Source organism: Procambarus clarkii, chromosome 18 (assembly GCF_040958095.1).
Source record: "Procambarus clarkii isolate CNS0578487 chromosome 18, FALCON_Pclarkii_2.0, whole genome shotgun sequence".
In the NCBI taxonomy this organism is placed as follows: Eukaryota; Metazoa; Arthropoda; class Malacostraca; order Decapoda; family Cambaridae; genus Procambarus; species Procambarus clarkii.
Genome location: NC_091167.1, coordinates 14,505,621 through 14,527,457, shown reverse-complemented (window position 1 = coordinate 14,527,457; position 21,837 = coordinate 14,505,621). Strand labels below are relative to the sequence as shown.

The 21,837-nt window shown below is 43.5% G+C and overlaps 1 protein-coding gene across 1 annotated transcript in view; it reads right to left on the bottom strand.

Moving 5' to 3' along the window:
- Positions 1–7,409: 7,409 nt before the first annotated feature.
- LOC123754485 (2-(3-amino-3-carboxypropyl)histidine synthase subunit 2-like) overlaps positions 7,410–21,837 on the bottom strand; it is an 81,505-nt gene continuing 67,077 nt past the window's right edge. Inside the window, exons 6-7 of the mRNA XM_069326668.1 lie at positions 15,136–16,048; positions 7,410–7,929 (exon numbers count right to left, since the gene is read on the bottom strand). Coding sequence (XP_069182769.1) covers positions 7,704–7,929; positions 15,136–16,048 — 1,139 coding nt within the window. The 3' untranslated portion in view covers positions 7,410–7,703. The remainder of the gene's footprint in view (positions 7,930–15,135; positions 16,049–21,837) is intronic.

Sequence of the window (21,837 nt, the reverse complement as noted above, 5' to 3'; positions counted from 1 at the left end):
CGTCACATCATCAATGGGTTCGAGATCGACCACAAGTACAGTTTCTAAATTAAGCACCTGACATATGAGGAGAGCTAGTGTCACAATTGATATGTTTGTCCTGCACACCGCCCCCCCATCCGGTGGGCAGCGGTGGATAGGTTACAATCACTTAGTTACTACCTACAGTTAGCAAACTGGGGATATTTGGCTAAAATTTCTGGTAGCAGATCATTTTGAATATAATATTTACACATCGTTGGAATATGGGTTATAGAATTGTCTCTGAATTCACGTATCTTTTCGCACTCCATCACATAGTGACGGAGGGTGTGCGAATAATTTTGTTGACACAGTTTACATTTGGTCAGCTCTACATCAGCAGATAATGAGAATTCCCAGAGATACTTGTAACCGAGTCTAAGCCGAGCTGTAGTAACATCTAGAAGTCTGCTGATTTTATGGGATGATCCATAGATGTGTGGCTCCTCTTGCATGATAGTAAGATTTTTTTTTTTTTTGCAGGGATATTCCTGTGCGGGCCCTAAGCCTCTGGTTGGCCCAGTGTGCGGGCCCTAAGCCTCTGGCTGGCCCACTGTGCGGGCCCTAAGCCTCTGGCTGGCCCACTGTGCGGGCCCTAAGCCTCTGGCTGGCCCACTGTGCGGGCCCTAAGCCTCTGGTTGGCCCACTGTGCGGGCCCTAAGCCTCTGGCTGGCCCACTGTGTGGGCCCTAAGCCTCTGGCTGGCCCACTGTGCGGGCCCTAAGCCTCTGGCTGGCCCACTGTGCGGGCCCTAAGCCTCTGGCTGGCCCACTGGGCGGGTCCTAAGCCTCTGGCTGGCCCACTGTGCGGGCCCTAAGCCTCTGGCTGGCCCACTGTGCGGGCCCTAAGCCTCTGGCTGGCCCACTGTGCGGGCCCTAAGCCTCTGGCTGGCCCACTGTGCGGGCCCTAAGCCTCTGGCTGGCCCACTGTGCGGGCCCTAAGCCTCTGGCTGGCCCACTGTGCGGGCCCTAAGCCTCTGGCTGGCTCACTAAGTGTTGCTTGTTTCTGTTTTACTTGGGCGGAGTATGAGTATTTATGACTCGTAAGGTATCTTCAGTAAGATTTTGCCATATGTGTTTAACAACTTCTTCTGCTCTGTTGAATCTAAGTTGAAATCTTAATGTGTTTGTAACTGTGCATGGGTGAGGAACTAACAGGAAGGAGCCAGAGGGTAATGGTAAGGGGCGAGAAGTCGGACTGGCGAACAGTAACGAGTGGAGTACCTCAAGGATCGGTGCTGGGCCCAATCCTCTTTCTAATTTACGTAAATGATATGTTTACAGGAGTGGAGTCATACATGTCAATGTTTGCGGATAACGCAAAATTAATGAGAAGAGTTGTGACAGATGAGGATTGTAGGATCCTCCAAGAGGACTTAAACAGGTTGCAGAGATGGTCAGGGAAATGGCTACTGGAGTTCAACACCAGTAAATGTAAAGTTATGGAAATGGGATCAGGTGATAGACGACCAAAGGGACAGCACACAATGAAGGGGAACTGCCTACCTGTAACGATTCGAGAAAGAGACCTAGGAGTGGATGTGACACCTAACCTAACTCCTGAGGCACATATAAATAGAATAATGACAGCAGTGTACTCTACACTGGCGAAAATTAGAACTTCATTCAGAAACCTAAGTGAGGAGGCTTTTAGGGAGCTTTACACTGCCTACGTGAGACCAGTCTTAGAGTATGCCGCACCATCATGGAGCCCCCACCTGAAGAAACACATAAGGAAACTGGAGAAGGTTCAGAGGTTTGTGACGAGACTTGTCCCAGAGTTACGAGGGATGGGATATGAAGAACGTGTGAGGGAACTGAACCTTACGACACTAGAGAAAAGAAGGGAGAGAGGAGATATGATAGGAACATATAAAATACTCAGGGGAATTGACAAAGTGGAAATAGATGAAATGTTCACACGTAATAATAACAGAACGAGGGGACATGGGTGGAAACTGGAAACTCAGATGAGTCACAGAGATGTTAGGAAGTTTTCTTTTAGCGTGAGAGTAGTGGAAAAATGGAATGCACTTGGGGAACAGGTTGTGGAAGCAAACTCTATTCATACTTTTAAAACTAGGTATGATAGGGAAATGGGACAGGAGTCATTGCTGTAAACAACCGATGGCTGGAAAGGCGGGATCCAAGAGCCAATGCTCGATCCTGCAAGCACAAAATAGGTGAGTACAAATAGGTGCATACATATTAACACATATCTCTCAGGCAGTTATCCAAACTCTCTTCTCCTTTCACCAGTCAGCCCGGCATATGTTTTGTCCATCATTCACTCTCTAAAAACCAAGGCAGGGAACACCAGTGAAATTCCGTCCATTGTATACAAGAGCGCCTCCCATGCCCTTCCCCACCTATAGCCCTACTGTTCAACAAATCTATAGAGTGTCACACCTTCCCTGATATCCTTAAAAAAGCAAGAGTAACGCCAGTCCATAAAGGAGGCAGTCCGGCAGACATAAACAATTATAGACCAATATCAAATCTACCCATTCTATCAAACATATTTGAAACAATTATCTACAAACAGCTCTATTCCTACCTCGTAAAATTCGACATACTCAGCCCCTGCCAGTTTGGCTTCCGGTCCCAAAAAAGCACCAATGATGCAATCATTATTCTCCTTGACGTAATCTATTCAGCCCTTGACAAAAATGAGTTTCCGATTGGACTCTTCATTGACCTAAGAAAAGCCTTTGGTACTGTTAATCACAACTACCTCTTACTTAAACTCCAGCATTATGGAATCCGAGGTCTTGCCCTTGACTACATCCGATCCTATCTTAGTGACAGACACCAATGTGTAACCATTAATGATACAACCTCTTCCACTCTACCAATAACCGTTGGAGTGCCGCAAGGTAGCATCTTAGGACCTCTTCTATTTCTTATATATATCAATAATCTGCCTAATGTCTCTAATATTCTTAAACCTATATTGTTTGCTGATGATACTACCCTTATCTATTCAGACCCCAACCCACATACACTAAATGATGTTGTGAATAATGAATTAAAAAAAAGTCCACTTATGGATGTCAACTAACAAACTAACATTAAACATAGAAAAGACCTACTACATCTTATTTGGAAGCAAATCATCAAATGGAATTCAGCTACAGATAGACAACATTAGTATCAGTAATAAAAATGATGGCAAGTTTCTTGGCCTATTCCTAGATAAGAGACTCAAGTTCAGCACCCACATTCAACACATAACTAAGAAAGTCTCTAAAACAGTTGGTATACTCTCTAAAATAAGATATTATGTTCCTAACTCTGCTCTCCTCTCACTATATTATGCACTAATCTACTCCTATCTTAATTATGGTATCTGTGCATGGGGGTCTACCACTGCAAACCACCTTAAGCCCATCATCACACAGCAAAAATCTGCTATCAGAATAATAACAAAAACTCTGCTTTCAGACAACACTCAGCTCCCTTGTTTAAATCCCTAAATTTGCTAAATGTTAACTCCCTCCACACATTCTCTTGTGTCAACTACATTTACAAAACCCTGTTCTTAAATGCAAACCATGCTCTGAAACTCTCCCTGGACAGATGTAATAGAACCCATTATCACCACACCAGAAATATATGTCTCTTTGATATCCCTAGGGTCAAACTTAATCTGTGTAAACACTCTATGCAAATTAAGGGACCTAGTCTATGGAACTCACTCCCTAGTGAATTGAAAAGCTGTCAAACTTTTGCCTCATTTAAAAACAATACTAAAAAGTACCTAATTTCATCTTCGTAGTTTCCTACACTGAGCTTTAAATTTGCTCTGTATCTAGTGTTACCCAATCTCCCAATCTTTATGTACTTAACCCAAACAACTTTATCATCGTGTTCATTGCTGTCTTCTTTTATGTGCTAGCCATATGTTGTATTGTGCCTACTAATTTTTGTTAAACTACCATTCAAGCTGTCATTGCAATCAATCTGAGCTACCTATGTGCTTTAATATACCTACAATTTTTCTCTTATCTTTTATTTTTTTTCTTGCTATGTAACTGTTAACATTTTTATAAATTTTGCAAGTATTTACCTACTAAAAATTCTCTTAGATTAAGGACCTGCCCGAAACACTGCGCGTACTAGTGGCTTTACAAGATTGTAATTACTATCCTCTGTATCCTCACAATCCCAATGTACCTTCTGCATATATATATAAATAAATAAATAAATAAATAAATAAATAAATAAATAAATAAATCTATCTACAAATCCAACATTATGTTTGTAAATCAACTATGTATATACTTTCCTGAATAAAATTGACTTTACTTACTTTATGAGCATGTTACAGTTATGTCTTAAAGAATTGAGAGCATTTAAGGATGATAGTCACTTACAATTAATGTATCAAGTTTGGAGACTTGTACACATTTCAGGGCAAGGAGCAAGGCAAGTAGTTCGGTCTGAAGGGTAGAGGCCCAGTTGTTTATATGGACTCCCAACTCAAATATATAAGCCATCACCCATTGTCAGGACAACTGCACTTAGTTGTCAGTGGTAGTCAGCATATTTCTTGAAGATATTTTCCCTCTGTGGTGCAGTACTAGCTCTATAGTTTACTAGCACGAGTATTGGTTTAGAAGGCAGTAACAGAGCTGCTGCTCACACATTTTACCGCTAAGAAAATTGGCTTAATTGTAGCCAAAGTCTGCATCAAATGTTGTCCAGAGTTCCACTTTTGGACACACCTTCCCTCCATGATTGGATAACATTAGCATTTTCTTGTGCTGACATTCCAACCCGGGACATTTTCATGTTTCTTTTACGTTTTCCCAAATATTTCACCATGATGTTCACAATATTTAGGTATAATTGTATAACGTTGGATCAGCGCTTACAGTATGTGGTCAGGCTGTCACCTGACTAAAGATTCAAAAGCAATAGACTCATATAAATGTTAAAATCCTATTACAATGTATATTTTCTTTCTCCTTGTCGTTAAAGTCCCACTTTACTATAAGATAAAGAGCGAGTCTCATAGTATTTGTGGTAATTCAACATTTAGTTACAACTTTTTGGAAGCAGTCAGAGAACACTCATGAGCAATATGATATTCATTGAATACATTAATTGAATAAGGAGACAGAATAACATGGACCAACCATTAATGCCAGAGAGCCCATAGTTTCATGGGTATCAGTGTCCTGGGAAAGCTTAGCAACATTAGCTTTAGTCAAATCCTTATCCCGACTTATGATCATGAAATTCTTCTCCTTCAGCTTGCAATTACCTAAGTGTAGTTACAGGATGAGAACTACACTCATATTGTCCCGTCTTCCCGGCACTCTGTCATATAAAGCCTTGAAACTACTGATGGTTTTGACCTCCAACACCTTCTTAGTTAACTCTTTGCTAATATGGCTATCCTTTTCAGTTTTGCATAGTCTCTTATGGATTACTTCACCCATTATGAGGGTGAAGTCATTCCATATGAGTTTGTAGACTTTCAATCGCAGCAGCACCTTGATTTGTCTTAAAAGCTAACAAGGGAAATGTTAAACAATTATAATCTGCATATTATACAAAGAGTCGGTAATTATCAAGCGTGAGCACCAAGCCTGAAAGGCTATATAGCACTGTCACAATATTGAAAGGTTCCTACATATTATTCAAGATGCCAATCTAAAATCAAGAATAACAGCAGCAGATATGGGCTAATTAGTGAAGAGAAACTCAACTGTGGTGTGTGGATAACTATACATTATCAATCTTTCCTATTGCTATAATTTTCCATATTTAAGAAGAAATAAGAACATTTATGGCCTTAATGTGTCATCATTATTAAACTCTTAAACCATTTGTATTGTAAAGACTGATATGTAATTGTTACTCATCCACTGCTTTATGTTCAAAGCTAACGTAGTTTAGCGAGGCTGCTTCCTTTATGACATGTCAAAGTCATTCCAGTACATCCACCTTGTAGCATGCTAACATTGAGGTCCTCGGGATAGTAGAGGCTTATCAGGATCAGCATCCTGTGCCTACACAAATACAAATCAATTCCAAGAATTCAGGAATGCTCGAATCATATGATCAGGATTGAAATCCTGATATCCTGAATTCCTATACTCAACAAATCCTTAATTTATTGTGTACAAATGGCACTCACACATGAAGCACAATCAGTCTCAAGTAGGATTGGGGACTGGTACATGAGGGCAAGGAACCGAGATATGAGGATCAGGAATCCGAATCACTTCGACAATCAGGGATCAAATGATGTCCGTGTAAAAAGCAAGGTTTCCAAGTGTATGGGGTGGGAGTAAAGAGGTTCACATTCACTTCTCTCTGCAAACCCCTTCTCACAGGTTAAGAAAGCCTCAGGTGTTATCACATAAATAATTACATTATGATCACTCCTTTTATGAGGCTTTGTGTAGTTTCTTATAATTTATTTTACTGTGATCCCATATGCTATTAAATATTGTTTCTAGCACTTCAGTTGTGCAGTTTGGTGACAAGGGCCAAAGCAATATGTACTGTATATTATTAATACTTTGCTGGATACACTAAATTAACTTTATACATTATTCCCTTATACATGTATTATCATTTATTTGCAATGGATGTGTTATTTGTGGCACCATTTATATACAATTGCATACTGTATATTGTATTTATTATTCCATGCTTATCTCCTGTATATCCTCTCTTGTGAGTTACATTAAATGTGGGCGGGATTATTTATGTGTTGCATTCACAATTATAAACATTAGTTTATGTCAAAGATTTACAGTATAATTAAACTTCTTCTATTATTGCTCTCAGTAAGTAGAGGTAAAAATCGAGTTTATTGATTGGACCACTTCCAACAGATTTTTACCTACCAACCTAGCCTTCTTGGGCGAGAGTGGACCACATCCTCGACAACATGTGGAGTACCGAGTTTCCAGATTTCTGACCCAAATGGCAGAGGCGCCTTCAAACTACATGAAGGAAAACTAATGATCGGCTATACAGTACAAAACACTGTCAAAATGAGAAGTGAGTTAAGAGTTGGGGAGTTAAGGAAACTAACATGTTAACTTGGGTAAAAACATATTTACCAAGCTTAAGATTGTACCTTCTGATCTAGAGAGCAGTAGCTGAATAACAAAATTTTATGGCAATTAAAATCCTCTATACAAAGGAAGTTTTAGTGGTAATTTATAATTATAGTATAAACACTGTCTACCTAAGATTTGACTATCCAGGTAATTTGAGTTCATTGAGTAACTGGGATTAAAAATCTCTATACCTGTAGGAACATCAGGTATTGAAAATACTTTCACATTAATATTTTAACATAAAATATGAAAAAGACATGCAAGACTGGGGACCGTGGCATCATGTTGTAGATATGAAAGGGCAGTTATTTTTGGTTTAATTCATTTATTATACAACATTTTTTATTTTGTGGAAAAGTCAGCTGTTTCATATTCATATTTCCAATACAGGTATTACATACCTCTAAGTGATCTGTGCTTTAATATGTTGCACTGAGGCTGTGGAGTGTAATATTAAATGTTGAGCACATCACAAGCACATCGGGTACCCGCAGTTTACCTAGAATTGGTTCCGGAAGTTTTTCTTCTCCCCAAGCCCAGCCTGGGTCTTTGAACATTAAGAATATGTTGTAATGTCAGTAATATATGAGCTGCCAGTTTTACTGACTCACAGGGTTCTCATCCTTATACAAAGAAGCTATACCACTGCGACCCACAGCTACAGAATCAATAGCACCACAAGAGGGATGAGCTGGGTCAAGACCCTGCCATGTTCGACCCTTTAGGACCTGTCCTCCACCACCTACATGTACGGCTGCAATTGTGTGTCCATCTTGCAGCACAACACCACCTGTACTGCTGTCTAATACTACATCTGTAGTGTCTCTGAAAATAAAAAAATGTCACTATTACCAGTGTTGTTATGCTATGCAAAATACTGTACCACACATTAAGTAAAAAATTTCCATGCTGAATAGCACAACACAAATATGTAACTTAACTATATAATTTATTACATATCCTTTAATCATTCATATATATATAAGCTTATTTCTCACGTATCTTATCTTGAGGTTATCTTGAGATGATTTCGGGGCTTAGTGTCCCAGCGGCCTGGTCTTCGACCAGGCCTCCATCCCCAGGAAACTGCTCGTGACAGCTGACTAATTCCCAGGTACCTATTTACTGCTAGGTAACAGGGGCATCAGGGTGAGAAAATCTGACCCGGGATCGAACCCAGGACAACAGGATCACGCGTCCAGTGTTCTGTCCGTTCAGCCACTGGCTCCTAGGTAGTATCAAGTATTACCCCAAAAATGAAAGTAAGTAAGTAATTATCAAAAGAAGGCACCAAACCGGGAAGGCTATGTAGCACCATCAAATACGCAAAATAATCAGAGGGCGCTAAATATCACCAAGGATGCCAATACGAGAACAAAAACGCATAAGGCGAACGATATCAAAAGTATCCGAGTCACCAAGAATTCTATCGAGGGACAGGTGACCGCGAGGGGCGGTCGGAAAGCAAGACACACGCTCGTCCTGGAAGTCAGGACATTCAAGAAGGACATGCACGACCGTAAGAGGGACAATGCAACTAGGACAATAAGGAGCAGGGCGGCGCTCCATCAAGTGACCATGGGTTAAGCGAGTATGGCCAATACGCAACCTCGCCAGAGCTGTTTCCCACCGCCGGTTACGGTGGAAGGAGGACGGCCACGAGGAAACACAACATTTAAGAGTACGTAGCTTGTTACCAGTAACAGACAACCAAGAAGCCTGCCAACGGGTAAGAACTGAGGAATGGATAACTGGGTAAAAGTCGGAATACGGAATGCCTTTACGAGAGATGGGACAAGAGCGGACAGCTTCCTTAGCGGCAGCATCCGCACGCTCATTTAAAGACACACCAATATGGCTGGGAACCCAACAAAACTCAACTGACTTAAATTTACTGTGAACGAGAAACAGCCAATGCTGGATCTCGACAACTACTGGATGAACCGGATTAAAGGACCCGAGAGCCATGAGGGCACTACGAGAGTCAACAACAACCACAAAGGAAGACTGACAACGAGAAAGCAGGAGACGAAGAGCATAGAGAATAGCATAAAGTTCTGCCGTAAAGATGCTAGTCTCCGGAGGCAAGCGACACATATAAGTGCGATCAGGAAAAACAACAGAGTAGCCAACACCGTCCGCTGACTTAGACCCATCGGTGAAGACAGAAACGGAGCGGGAGTGAGAAGAAAAGTGCTCGAGGAAAAGGCGTTTTAGAACCGTAGGAGGGGTAAAAGCTTTAGTGATACGGGTCAAGGAAGTACAAAACCGCGGAAGAGGGACCCTCCACGGGGGCAAAGAAGGAACAACACGAGGAGAAACATCAGAAATACGAACGGAGAGAGAATCCTGTAGGCGAGATAACCGGACAGAAAGAGGGAGGTGGTGAAGAGGAACAGGAACCGCAGGAGGGGTAAAAGTTAAAGCACGACAGAGGCGAGAGGAAGGATGTTGCAAGGACCGCGCAAGATAGCGAAGACAGTAGCGATCACGGCGGGCCTGGAGAGACAGGAAGCCAGTGTCAACATACAAGCTAAGGATGGGAGTCGAACGAAAGGCACCAGAACTGAGGCGCAACCCAGTATGGTGCAAAGCATCAAGACGGCGAAGAGTAGAAGGAGAAGCAGACGAGTAAGCAGGGCAACCATAATCGAGCTTAGACAGGACGAGAGAGGAATGTAAAGCAAGGAGAGTGCGCCTATCTGCCCCCCAAGAAGTATGGGACAAGACCCGAAGGAGGGTACGGGCCTTAGAGCACTCAACACGGAGGTAAGAGATATGGGGAGACCAAGACAAACGAGTGTCAAGGAATAACCCCAAAAGCTTCGCGGAATCTTTGTATTCAAGGGGATGACCATAAAGTGACAAAGAGGGACGAAGAACAACCCGTTTCCGCGTAAAAGTCATGGCACAAGTCTTAGAAGTAGAGAACTTGAAGCCATGACCTGTGGCCCAAGACGACACGGCATCAATTGCAAGTTGAAGCCGGCGTTGAAGGAGAGGCGAATCATCACCCTGACAACAAAGGGTAAGATCATCGACATAGAGAGCGGAGAAGACACCAGAAGGAAGAGAGGAAAGAAGACCATTGAGGGCAACAAGAAAAAGAGTAGTGCTCAGAACACTACCCTGGGGCACACCTTCGTATTGCTGAAAAGAGGGAGAGAGAGCGGTACCAAGGCGCACCCGAAAGGAACGATGAGAGAGGAAGCTGCGGAGAAAGAGAGGGAGATGACCACGAAGGCCAAAAGAATGAAGTTGAGATAGGATATGATAACGCCAAGTGGTGTCGTAAGCCTTTTCTAGGTCAAAAAGGACGGCAACAACGGAGGTCTTCGCAGCAAAAGCAGTACGAATATAGACCTCCAAGTTCACCAGGACATCTGTCGTGCTGCGGCACTTGCGGAAACCAAATTGAGAAGGGGAGAGGAGGTGATGGTGTTCCAGGAACCACATCAGACGAACGTTAACCATACGTTCAAAGAGTTTGCAGACACAACTTGTGAGAGCAATAGGGCGAAAGTCCTTAGGGGAAGTACCCAGAGACCCCGGTTTGCGAACAGGGAGGACAACGGCATCGAGCCAGTCCTCAGGGACTGACGACGACTCCCAGATCCGATTATACAGACTCAGTAAATACTGAGACGTGCTCGGAGGGAGATGGCGAAGCATCTCATAATGAATACCATCGGAGCCCGCCGCCGTAGAACCGCAGAGGGCCAGGGCAGAACGAAGTTCAGAGAGAGAGAAGGGATCATTATAGGGAAGCTGAAGATGAGTGCAGAAATCTAAAGGACGAGACTCAAGGACAGGTTTACGAAGAAGGAAAGATTGGGGAAGATGAAGACCAGAGCTAACAGAAGAAAAATGGGAACCCAGTTCGGAAGCGACCTGCAACGGGTCCGCCACAAGAGTATCATGGAGGTGAAGGACCGGTGAAACATCGGGAACGAACTTACCCGCTATCTTGCGGATACGCTTCCAGATCTGGGCCAGAGGGGTCTCGGACGTAATTGTTGAGACATAAGATGCCCAACATTCACGTTTAGCCGTACGGATGGCCCTACGGGCCACCGCACTTGCTTTCCGAAAGAAAAGAATCGGTCGTCTGCCTACGGCGGTGCCTCTTCCAGGCTGCACGCTTACAGCGGACAGCCCGAGCACAGTCCGCATTCCACCAGGGAACGCACTTCCGTGGACCCCGAGAGGAAGAGCGAGGAATAGAGCGGAGGGCAGCGTTGAAGACAGTGTCATGAAAAAGGAGGAGAGCGCGAGAGAGAGGCAGAAGGGAGAGGTCAGGGAGAGCAGCACTGAGGGTAAATAGGGTCCAGTCTGCCTTAGCAAACTGCCACCTAGGGAAAGAGAGGGAAGGGCGAAAAGAGAAAAAGGAAACAAGGATGGGGAAATGATCACTTCCATGGAGGTCATCAAGAACCTGCCACGTGAAATCTAAGTAAAGAGAAGAAGAGCAGAGAGAAAGATCTAGACAAGAAAGGGTGCGAGTCCGAGAGTCCAAATGAGTGGGCTCACCAGAATTCAGAAGAGACAGGGAAGAAGAGAGGAGAAACGGCTCAAGGAGGCGACCCCGGGTATTCGTCAGAACGTCACCCCAAAGAGAATGACGACAATTGAAGTCACCCAGCAGGAGCACAGGCTCCGGCAAGGAGTCCAGGAGGTGTTTCAAATCAGGAAGAGAGAGCGGGACACTCGGGGGGAGATAAATGGAACAAACTGTGTACCATTTCCCCACAAAGATACGAGCAGCAGAACAATGGAGAGGCGAAGGAAAAAGTAAAGGAACAAAGGGAACATCAGCCCGAATCAAAAGAGCAGAAGAATTAGAAGCCCCAACAATGGCTGGGGGGGGGGGAGAGAAAGGAATAGCCACGAAAACGACCAGGACGAGCACCAAGCATTGGCTCCTGGAGACAGACACAAAGGGGCGAAAACCGCGAAATCAGAAGTTGGAGTTCGAGGAAATTGGCGTAATAACCTCGAACGTTCCATTGAAGAATGGACAACGACGAGAAGAGAAAGGACAAAAACAGAGAACAAGGAAGAAACAAAGGCGAAAGAGCAACAGAGCACGTTAAAGAATATCAGGGTCGGGATCAGGGTCAGCAAAGTCAGGGTTAGGGGGCATGGGTAAACTGAGCAAAGACGGAGGGAAGGAAACGGGAGAACAGAGCAGAGGTGGGCGGGCAGGGTCTGGAGGGGGAGGAGGAAGAGGAGGAGACAACGGAGAGGAGCCGTCAAGGACAGCAGCAGGAGGAGGGGGAGTAGAAAGAGGGGAGCGCACCCCAGCAAGAGCAGCAACCGAAAGGGAAGCAGGGGCCAAAGAAACCTCCATAGCAGGAACAGGGGGCGCAAGCACCGAAACGGGAGGGGAAGGAGCAACAGAGCCAGAAGGAGGAGCTGAGGAAGCGAAGCCTTCTTACCCGCCGGGGAAGAGGAAGGAGAGGAGCCAGGCTTACGCTTCTGACTTAAAGAGACCGGTGTCCCAGCAACTACGTACCGGGCAACGGATTCCAGTGTCTCAACAGGAGAAGCCGAACGAGAGCACACACGATGGCCGTTAGGAGAGCGATGGACATCCGCCCGCACCGACAGGCGGTGGGGAGAGCCAATAGATGGAGGAAGAGGATGGGAAGGAGGATCGGAGGGGGACGAGGAAGAAGACACAGAAGACACGACAGACCGGGTAGAAGGAAGGGGAACCCCAGACAGAGGACCAGGAGGAGGATCCTTCGGGAGAGAACCCAAAGGAACAGAGGAGGGGGCAGTGGGCGCATCAGGGTCCAAGGCCCGGAAACGGTTGTGAGTCTGAGGAAGGCGGGAAGGACGAGGAGAGGAAGAGCGCAACACGCGAGCATAAGAGATATTAGCATAAGGCGGGAGCCGGCGAACCTGGCGCCTCGCCTCAGGAAAAGATAAACGCTCCCGGTGCTTCAGGTTGAGGACGGCTGCCTCAAGCTTGTAATGGACACACGCACGGGAGAAGGTAGGATGGGCCTCACCGCAGTTGAGGCAACGAGCCTGGGGAGAAGTGCACTCCGACTTAGAGTGACCTTCGCCACCACACAAAGGACAGAGAGAGACAGTCCCGGAGCAGCGGAGGGCACCATGCCCAAACCTCCAGCACTTGTTGCAGAGCCGAGGAGAAGGAATGTACTCCTGGACAGAGCACCTGGCACCAGCAAGAATGACAGAGGGTGGAAGGGTCCTACCATCAAAGGTAATCTTCACAACCCGGAGGGGTTGACGGCGACTACCACGAGGGGGACGAGTAAACGTGTCCACCTGGAGAATAGAATGGCCCTGGGCAGCGAGGATATGGCGAATATCGTCGTGGCAGTCGCGCAGGTCCCGAACACCGGTTGCAACATGGGGCGGGAGCAAAATAGTGCCAACACTGGGATTCAATTGAGCGTTCTTCGAGACCCGAACGGGGGTCTCGCCAAGGCAGGATAAGGCAGCCAAGCGGGAAGCAGCATCCTGAGAAGGAGCAGCAACGACACGTGTACCGAGACGAGTGGGGTTGAAAGTAATGGAGGCATCCACGGAATCAATGAGATGTCGATGAAGGGAGAAATCGTCAGGAGGCGCAGAATCAAGAGGGAGGAGATCAAAATATTTGGCCCACGAAGCGGGACCAAACAAGGCTTGATAGGTAGCAGAACTGGAAGGAATCGAGCGAGGGCGGCCGTGACGAGGACGGCGGTGAGAACCCCCAGAGAGAGAGGGGTTAAAAGGCGCAGTAGTTACAACTAGAGAAGGAGCCGCGCCAGGGGACGAGGTAGTCACCACTGGGGGCTTGGGGCTCGACCCAACCACAGAGGAGGGAGGGGAGCCAGGGGAAGGAGTCAGAGAGGCCAAAGGAGGAGCAAGGTCGGGGCCCAATGCAGCGGAGGCTACAGAGCCCGGTCTTCCAATACGGACCGACTCGGGGGCTTGGTCGCCCACCCCACGAGCCTGAAAAGGTAAGCCAGAAGCAGCCGAAACAGGGGTTATCATCTTGACGAAATTAAGAATTCACTCACGAATGTGCCCCCACACCCACCATGGAGCCACAATTAGAGGCAGGACACCCAACAAGAAGCTATCGCCGATCTTGTCGGGGCCTCCTAGGGGTGCGTCGTGAGTATACGCCCCACAAACGCCACCTTAAGAAACCGACAGTCCGTCGAGATCGGGTTCAGTGACGAAGTGGGGATTGACAATAAAAGGTTCCCCTCGCTCTCGACGTCGGGTACTGCAGTTCTACGGGTGCATGAGTATGCCTCCTCAAGCACCCGGGCGTCAAAATAGAAGAAGTCCATGGAAGAACCAGAACGAGCAAAAGGTCGGCAGGAAACGGCAAGCAGATAGGAGAAGAGGGGGGAGAAAAACGAAACAGAAGGAAAAGGAAAAGGTGCCCAGCAGAATTGGAGAGGACGGCAGCAGGAGCACAAGGCTAGAAAAGGACAGAGGACTGTCCTAAGGAGCATCACACTCCAGCAGCCGCCCACGAAGCCCCCACACGGCGACAACGAGCTGAGCGGGGAGGGGGCCCCAAAAATGAAAGTCTTGATTCATTATCTTAAGTTATACCCGAATGGCTGAGCGTAATTAGTGACTTTAAAATATATACACTTACCAGTACTGTACTTACTAATTAACCACTAAGTTAAATAACCATTAAGCTAATGAACTGCTAAGTTAATTAACCGCTAAGTTAATTTTCAGGCATGACTGGCCAAAATGCTGTGTGTGTTCGTGGCTTTACAAGAATGTAAAATCATCAATGCTATGTACTCTCTCAAACCCAATGTACCTTCTTTTATATAATTAAATAAAATAAATAATTTAATCTTCTGTATATCTTATAAAATATTATAATAGCAAGCAATATTATTATTATTATTATTATTATTTATATTATGGTTCAAAAATAGGAAAAATATATTTTTTCTTTTATTCACCATATATTTATATACGAGTGAATAAAGTTAAGATAGAAATATCTAAATTTACTAATCATCAGATTCTTACCTGACACCTAGAGCCTGAGTTTTGCAGGTTATCAAGGAAACATTAACCTCCTCTTCTCTTGGTTCACTGGCGACCTCAATGTACCGTGACCCTCCTGGAAGCAGTTGCCTGAAATCCGTCTCAAAGGCAAGACTCCACTCTTGCCTCGACAGTAATGCCACTTCCAGCTCCCACGGAGTAATAAGCTTCTTATAAAGTACTGGATCTGTGTTGCGTTCAATAATTGACGTCTCGGGGCATGCCACGTACACGAAGGTGTCTACCTCGGAGATATTGGCTAATTTGGGTTCGTTAGGTTTACCAACAACGAAGGTATAACTTCGCTTGCCTGCTGCTTTGATGATACTTTTCAGTTTTGATATTACATGTTGACAGTCAGCAACTCCTAGAGTACCTACTAATATTCCAATAATTTTAGCGTCTTTAGCTTTTTCTAAATTAGCACTGCGCTTCATGACTATATGAACACCAGAGGTGATTTCTACTGATCCATCATCCGAACTAACACAATAAAATGTATTCTCAGAAAATCTCATCAATAGACTGTTCACTGTTGGTCCAATGGGTCCAAGATAAATAAAATGATAATCTCTAATGTCCGACTCACTGGGCATATATGCAACACGGCCAAGGAATGTTAGTCTGCCGGACGAATCTTGAGTAACATTATTATTCTGACAGCTACTCTCACATTCACAAGGAGTTGATCTTGTAATGTTCTGACAACATTCTTCACTTGCAGGAGGACGAGGACTTAGTGTATTTTGACAGCAGCTATCAACATAACAGGAAGTTTCTGGAGGGCTTTTACCATGTACGAACTGACTAGTATTACAGCTGCAACCTTTATTCATCAGGAGGGTTGTAGTTACCAGGTGCGGGAAGATCTTCTGTAAGTTTTCAACGAGTTCACCTGTACAAATATGATGCCAAAATATGAGTGGTATATTAAGTAATTATAAAAAGACAGCACCAAGCTAAAGACTACAGGAATATATTAAACAATTTCAGGTTTACTTGTGCCATATAGACAGTTGCAGACCAACTGGCCACATAAACCCCATGAACAACTACCATGGCACAAGTGAAGGAACTCCTCTTTTTTATTTAATGGATCTAATCTGACAATATTCACACTTTAAATATTTTATGGTGATCTACTCAATAAATACTGTTTGATCTTGTGATTTTTGAGGAGTATGACTATTTTTCCAGTTGTATGGTTGCAAATGATGCAGATAAGTTAAAAAATACAAATGGTATTCACAAAAATTAAAGAACATTAGCAAGGCTTATAGCTCATGATGTTCGCTATCATTCTGGTAACAGATGGTGTATCTTAAATACCATAAAATTTAAAAAAACATTAATTACTAGGTCAAATTATTAAATGTATTTATGCAACACTACCTAATACAGTGGGGTACTGTGTATCCAGAACTTTAAAGCTAATGTATCTTTTAAATTCATCCTAGTTATTTGAGTTTCATGGAATTCCTGGATATCAGTTTCTCATTTGTGCTGTTTTGTCTTGGTTTTATTTGACTCAGTTTACACAAACTGAGGCACTGACAGTAGCACTCCATTTCTTCTTCATGCACATAATACCTGACCAAAGTCTCACTCTACTATCACCACATCTCCCATCTTGACCCATTCTACTAGCCCTGCACTTAACATCTAGACCCACTTGTCAATTACAGACTAGACAAATATTGGAGGCCAAGTGCAATATTAGTCATCAGGAACACGACGAGCTTCTACGGACATAATGCAATGAATGCAAGGGATGGGGTGCACTTATGTAAGGCAGGTGAAGGTAAAGTAATTATCAAAAGCAGGCACCAAGCCGGGAAGACTATGTAGCACCATCAGTGTCGCTGGATATTCAAAATGCATTAATGTCACTGATGATGCCAATGTGAGAACAAAAGCACATGAGGTGAGCAATATCAAATTTATCGGATGAACTAAGGATTCTACTGAGACAGAAATGACCATGAGGGACAACTGGGAAGCAAGACACACAAACATCCTGAAAATCAGGACATTCTAAATGTGCATGACTTAGAGAAGCAAGGCAATAAGGAGCAGAGCAGCATCCCATTAAGTGCCAGTGTGTTAAGTGCGCATGGCCAATATGTAACCTCGCCAGAGCCCTTTCCCCCCGATGATTACGGTGGCAACAGGAAAACCAAGGGGACACGCTACCCTAACTTAAGAGCATGCAGTTTGTTACCTGTATTGCAAAACTAATGACCCTGCCCACAGTCTCAGATCAATGAATAAATGACAGCACAAATCTGAGTAAGGAATGTCTTTTTGGGAAATAGGACAAGTGCAGACAGACTCCTTAGCAGCAGCATTCACATGGTCATTTAAGATAATGTCAATATGACTAGGAACACAGCAACACTCAACTGCCTGAAATCTGCTAGAGATAGAAATCGCCAATATTAAATTTCTACCACCACAAGATGCATAGAATTAAATGACTCCAGAGCCATGAGAATGCCGAGAGTCAAACACAATTACAGTTTTAGCATAGGAAGCTGAAACAGAAGATTTTTGGACCTGTAAATTTGTAGACCTCATCCTGGAAACATTCTTGTATCAACATGTTAAACAAGCTACGAGGATGAGGGAAGGGGACGTTCCCTCCATGCTAGATTTGATATTTACCAGGAAGGAGGAAGAGATATTTGACATTCAGTACCTTCCTCCCTTGGGTAAAAGTGACCATGTCTTTTTGGGAATAAAGTATGCAATGCGTTATAAGCTGAAAGAAAATAAGGAGGTTGAAGCAGTTGAAAAACCAGACTTCAGGAGAGGACATTATGGTGACCTTAGAAATTTTTTTAGTGAGTATAATTGGACAGACTTGATGCTAGGCAAGGAAGTGAATGAGATGTATGTCAAGTTTTGTGAAATATATGATAAAGGCACAAAAAAATTTATACCAAAACAGAGATGCAGAACTAGGAAACAGGATTGGTTCAATAGAAATTGCGAGAGGGCTAGAGACCAAAAGACAAAAATGGAATCAATACAGAAAGAGGCCAAACCCCCAAACATACCAGCGATACAAAGATGCGAGAAACAACTACACGGCAGTGAGGAGAGAGGCAGAAAGAAATTTTGAAAAAGGGATTGCAGACAAATGTAAAACAGAACCAGGTCTATTCTATAAATTCATAAACAACAAATTGCAGGTAAAGGATAATATTCAGAGGTTGAACATGGGAAATAGATTCACGGAAGATGAAAAGGAAATGTGTGAAACACTAAACGAAAAGTTCCAAAGTGTGTTTGTACAAAATGAAATCTTTAGGGAACCAGATACAATAAGAATTTCAGAGAACAACATAGAGCACATAGAGGTGTCTAGAGACGAAGTGGAAAAAATGCTCAAGGAGCTAAGTAAGAACAAAGCAGTTGGTCCAGATGGAGTTTCACCATGGGTTCTGAGAGAATGTGCACCTGAGCTCAGCATTCCACTTCAACTGATTTTTCAGGCATCCCTGTGTACAGGAGCTGTAGCTGATGTGTGGAAAAAGGCTAACATAGTTCCAATCAACAAAAGCGGAAACAGGGAAGACCCCCTTAATTATAGACCTGTATCATTGACAAGTGTAATAGTCAAAATATTGGAAAAAATAATTAAAACTAAATGCGTAGAACACTTGGAGGAAAACGCTATAATATCAGACAGACAGTATGGTTTTCGATCTGGAAGATCCTGTGTAACGAACTTGCTAAGTTTTTATGATCGAGCCACAGAGATTTTACAGGAAAGAGATGGTTGGGTTGACTGCATCTATCTGGACCTAAAAAAGGCTTTCGACAGAGTTCCCCATAAGAGGTTGTTCTGGAAACTGGAACATATTGGAGGAGTGACAGGTAAGCTACTAACATGGATGAAAAATTTCCTAACTGACAGAAAAATGAGGGCCATAATCAGAGGCAAGGTATCGGATTGGAGGAATGTCACGAGTGGAGTACCTCAGGGTTCAGTTCTTGCACCGGTAATGTTCATTGTCTACATAAACGATCTACCAGTGGGAATACACAATTACATGAACATGTTTGCTGATGATGCTAAGATAATAGGGAAGATAAGAAACTTAGATGATTGCCATGCCCTTCAAGTAGACCTGGACAAAATAAGTATATGGAGCAACACTTGGCAAATGGAATTTAATGTGAATAAATGCCATGTTATGTAATGTGGAATTGGAGAACATAGATCCCACACAACCTATAAATTATGTGAGAAATCTTTAAAGAATTCTGATAAAGAAAAGGATCTAGGGGTGGTTTTAGATAGAAAAATGTCACCTGAGGACCACATTAAGAACATTGTGCGAGGAGCCTATGCTACACTTTCTAACCTTAGAATTGCTTTTAAATACATGGATGGAGAAATACTAAAGAAATTGTTCACGACTTTTATTAGACCAAAGCTGGAATATGCAGCGGTTGTATGGTGCCCATATCTTAAGAAGCACATCAACAAACTGGAAAAGGTGCAACGACATGCCACTAAGTGGCTCCCAGAACTGAAGGATAAGAGCTACGAGGAGAGATTAGAGGCATTAAATATGCAAAAACTAGAAGATACAAGAAAAAGAGGCGATATGATCACTACGTTCAAAATAGTAACAGGAATAGATAAAATTGATAGGGAAGAATTCCTGAGACTCGGAACTTCAAGAACAAGAGGTCATAGATTTAAACTAACGAAACAAAGCTGCCGGAGAAATATACGAAAATTCACTTTTGTAAACAGAGTGGTAGATGGTTGGAACAAGTTAAGTGAGAAGGTGGTGGAGGCCAAAACCGTCAGTAATTTCAAAGCATTATATGACAAAGAGTGCTGGGGAGACGGGACACCACGAGCGTAGCTCTCATCCTGTAACTACACTTAGGTAATTACACTTAGGTAATTACAATGACAAAGGAGCACTGATGTTGGAAAAGCAGTTGATGAAGAGCATACAAAATTGCATATAGTTGAGCTGTGAAGATACTAGCTTCCGGAGGCAGGCGGTACAGAAAGGTTTGGTCAGGAAAGACTACAGAGTAACCAACACCATTAGCAGACTTAGACCCATCTGTGAATAGGGTAATACTGTACTGTGATTGCAAAGAAAAATTGTTAAAGGAAAAGGCATTTCATAATTGGAAGGGGTGGTAGAAGCAGGGGTTCAGTGCAAATTTTATAGGTGCCAGAGCTCTGGTGGGCTTGACAAAAGCCTGTCATTTCCTTTCCTGTTTCTATATGTCATACAATTAAGTATTTTGTGTTTGTATTCACTAATTATCATAAAATATAATTATCACACAAATAAAGAAAAAACACCAATCATGTATTTATCAATTTAAGAAGTTAAAATGTAAGGTCACGAAGCATGTAAGCCGTACCCTAGAGTACGAACTCACGAAACCCATCCTTACCATCTTATTTAGAGTATAGGTACGTAACTTTAAACTAGGGATGTAGAACCAATGGGCATTTACACACACTTCAAACACAAGAATGACCACGTGGGACCGGCACCATATTTTTATCTTGTCGGGACTCAAGAAACAACCAAAGTGCATGCATTACATTTATTTAACCACATTAAAAGGGTTAATACACACAAGGAAAAATCTCACTCACCAGATTAACGAATACAGTTCTCTTCACTTAGAAATAAATGGAGGTCAATAACCTCACACAGTGAGGAAAGTAGCTCACGAGCACACACCACACAACCTGTGTGTGTGGAGTCTCAGCCCTCTCTCTCATGTGGAGTGCAGGAACGCTCCTCTCAAGAAAATGCGCGGGATAATTTTTACACACAAAATCATACTCATTTACTAATACATACTCTCAAACACAAATGAAACAAAAATGAACACAAATAATACACAACCACAAAAGTAAGCAAGTAATTATCAAAAGAAGGCATCAAACCGGGAAGGCTATGTAGCACCATCAAATGTGTGGAATAATCAGAGGGCGCTAAATATCACCAAGGATGCCAATACCAGAACAGAAACACATAAGGCGAACGATATCAAAAGTATCAGATTCATCAAGAATAGTATCGAGGGACAAGCGACCGCGGGGGACGGTCGGAAAACAAGACACATGCTCATCCCGGAAGTCAGGACTTTCAACAAGAATATGCACGACTGTAAGAGGAAGAATGCAATATGGACAACAAGGAGCAGGGCGGCACTCCATAAAGTGACCCTGAGTTAAGCGAGTATGGCCAATACGCAACCTCGCCAGAGTTGTTTCCTATCGCCGGTTACGGTGGTAGGAGGACGGCCATGAAGACACACAACTCTTAAGAGAACGCAGTTTGTTATCAGTAACACAAGATCAACAAACCTGCCAATGGGTAAGGATGAAAGAATGAATAACTGGGTAAAAGTCGGAATAAGGAATACTTTTACAAGAGATGGGACAAGACCGGACAGCTTCCCTATAGCGACAGCATCCGCACGCTCATTTAAAGAGACACCAATATGGCTGGGAACCCAGCAAAACTCAACCAACTTAAATTTACTGTGAATAAGAAACTGCCAATGCTGTATCTCAACAACCACTGGATGAACCGGATTAAAGGATCCGAGAGCCATGAGGGCACTACGAGAGTCGACGACAACTACAAACAAAGATTGACAATGAGAAAGCAGGAGATGAAG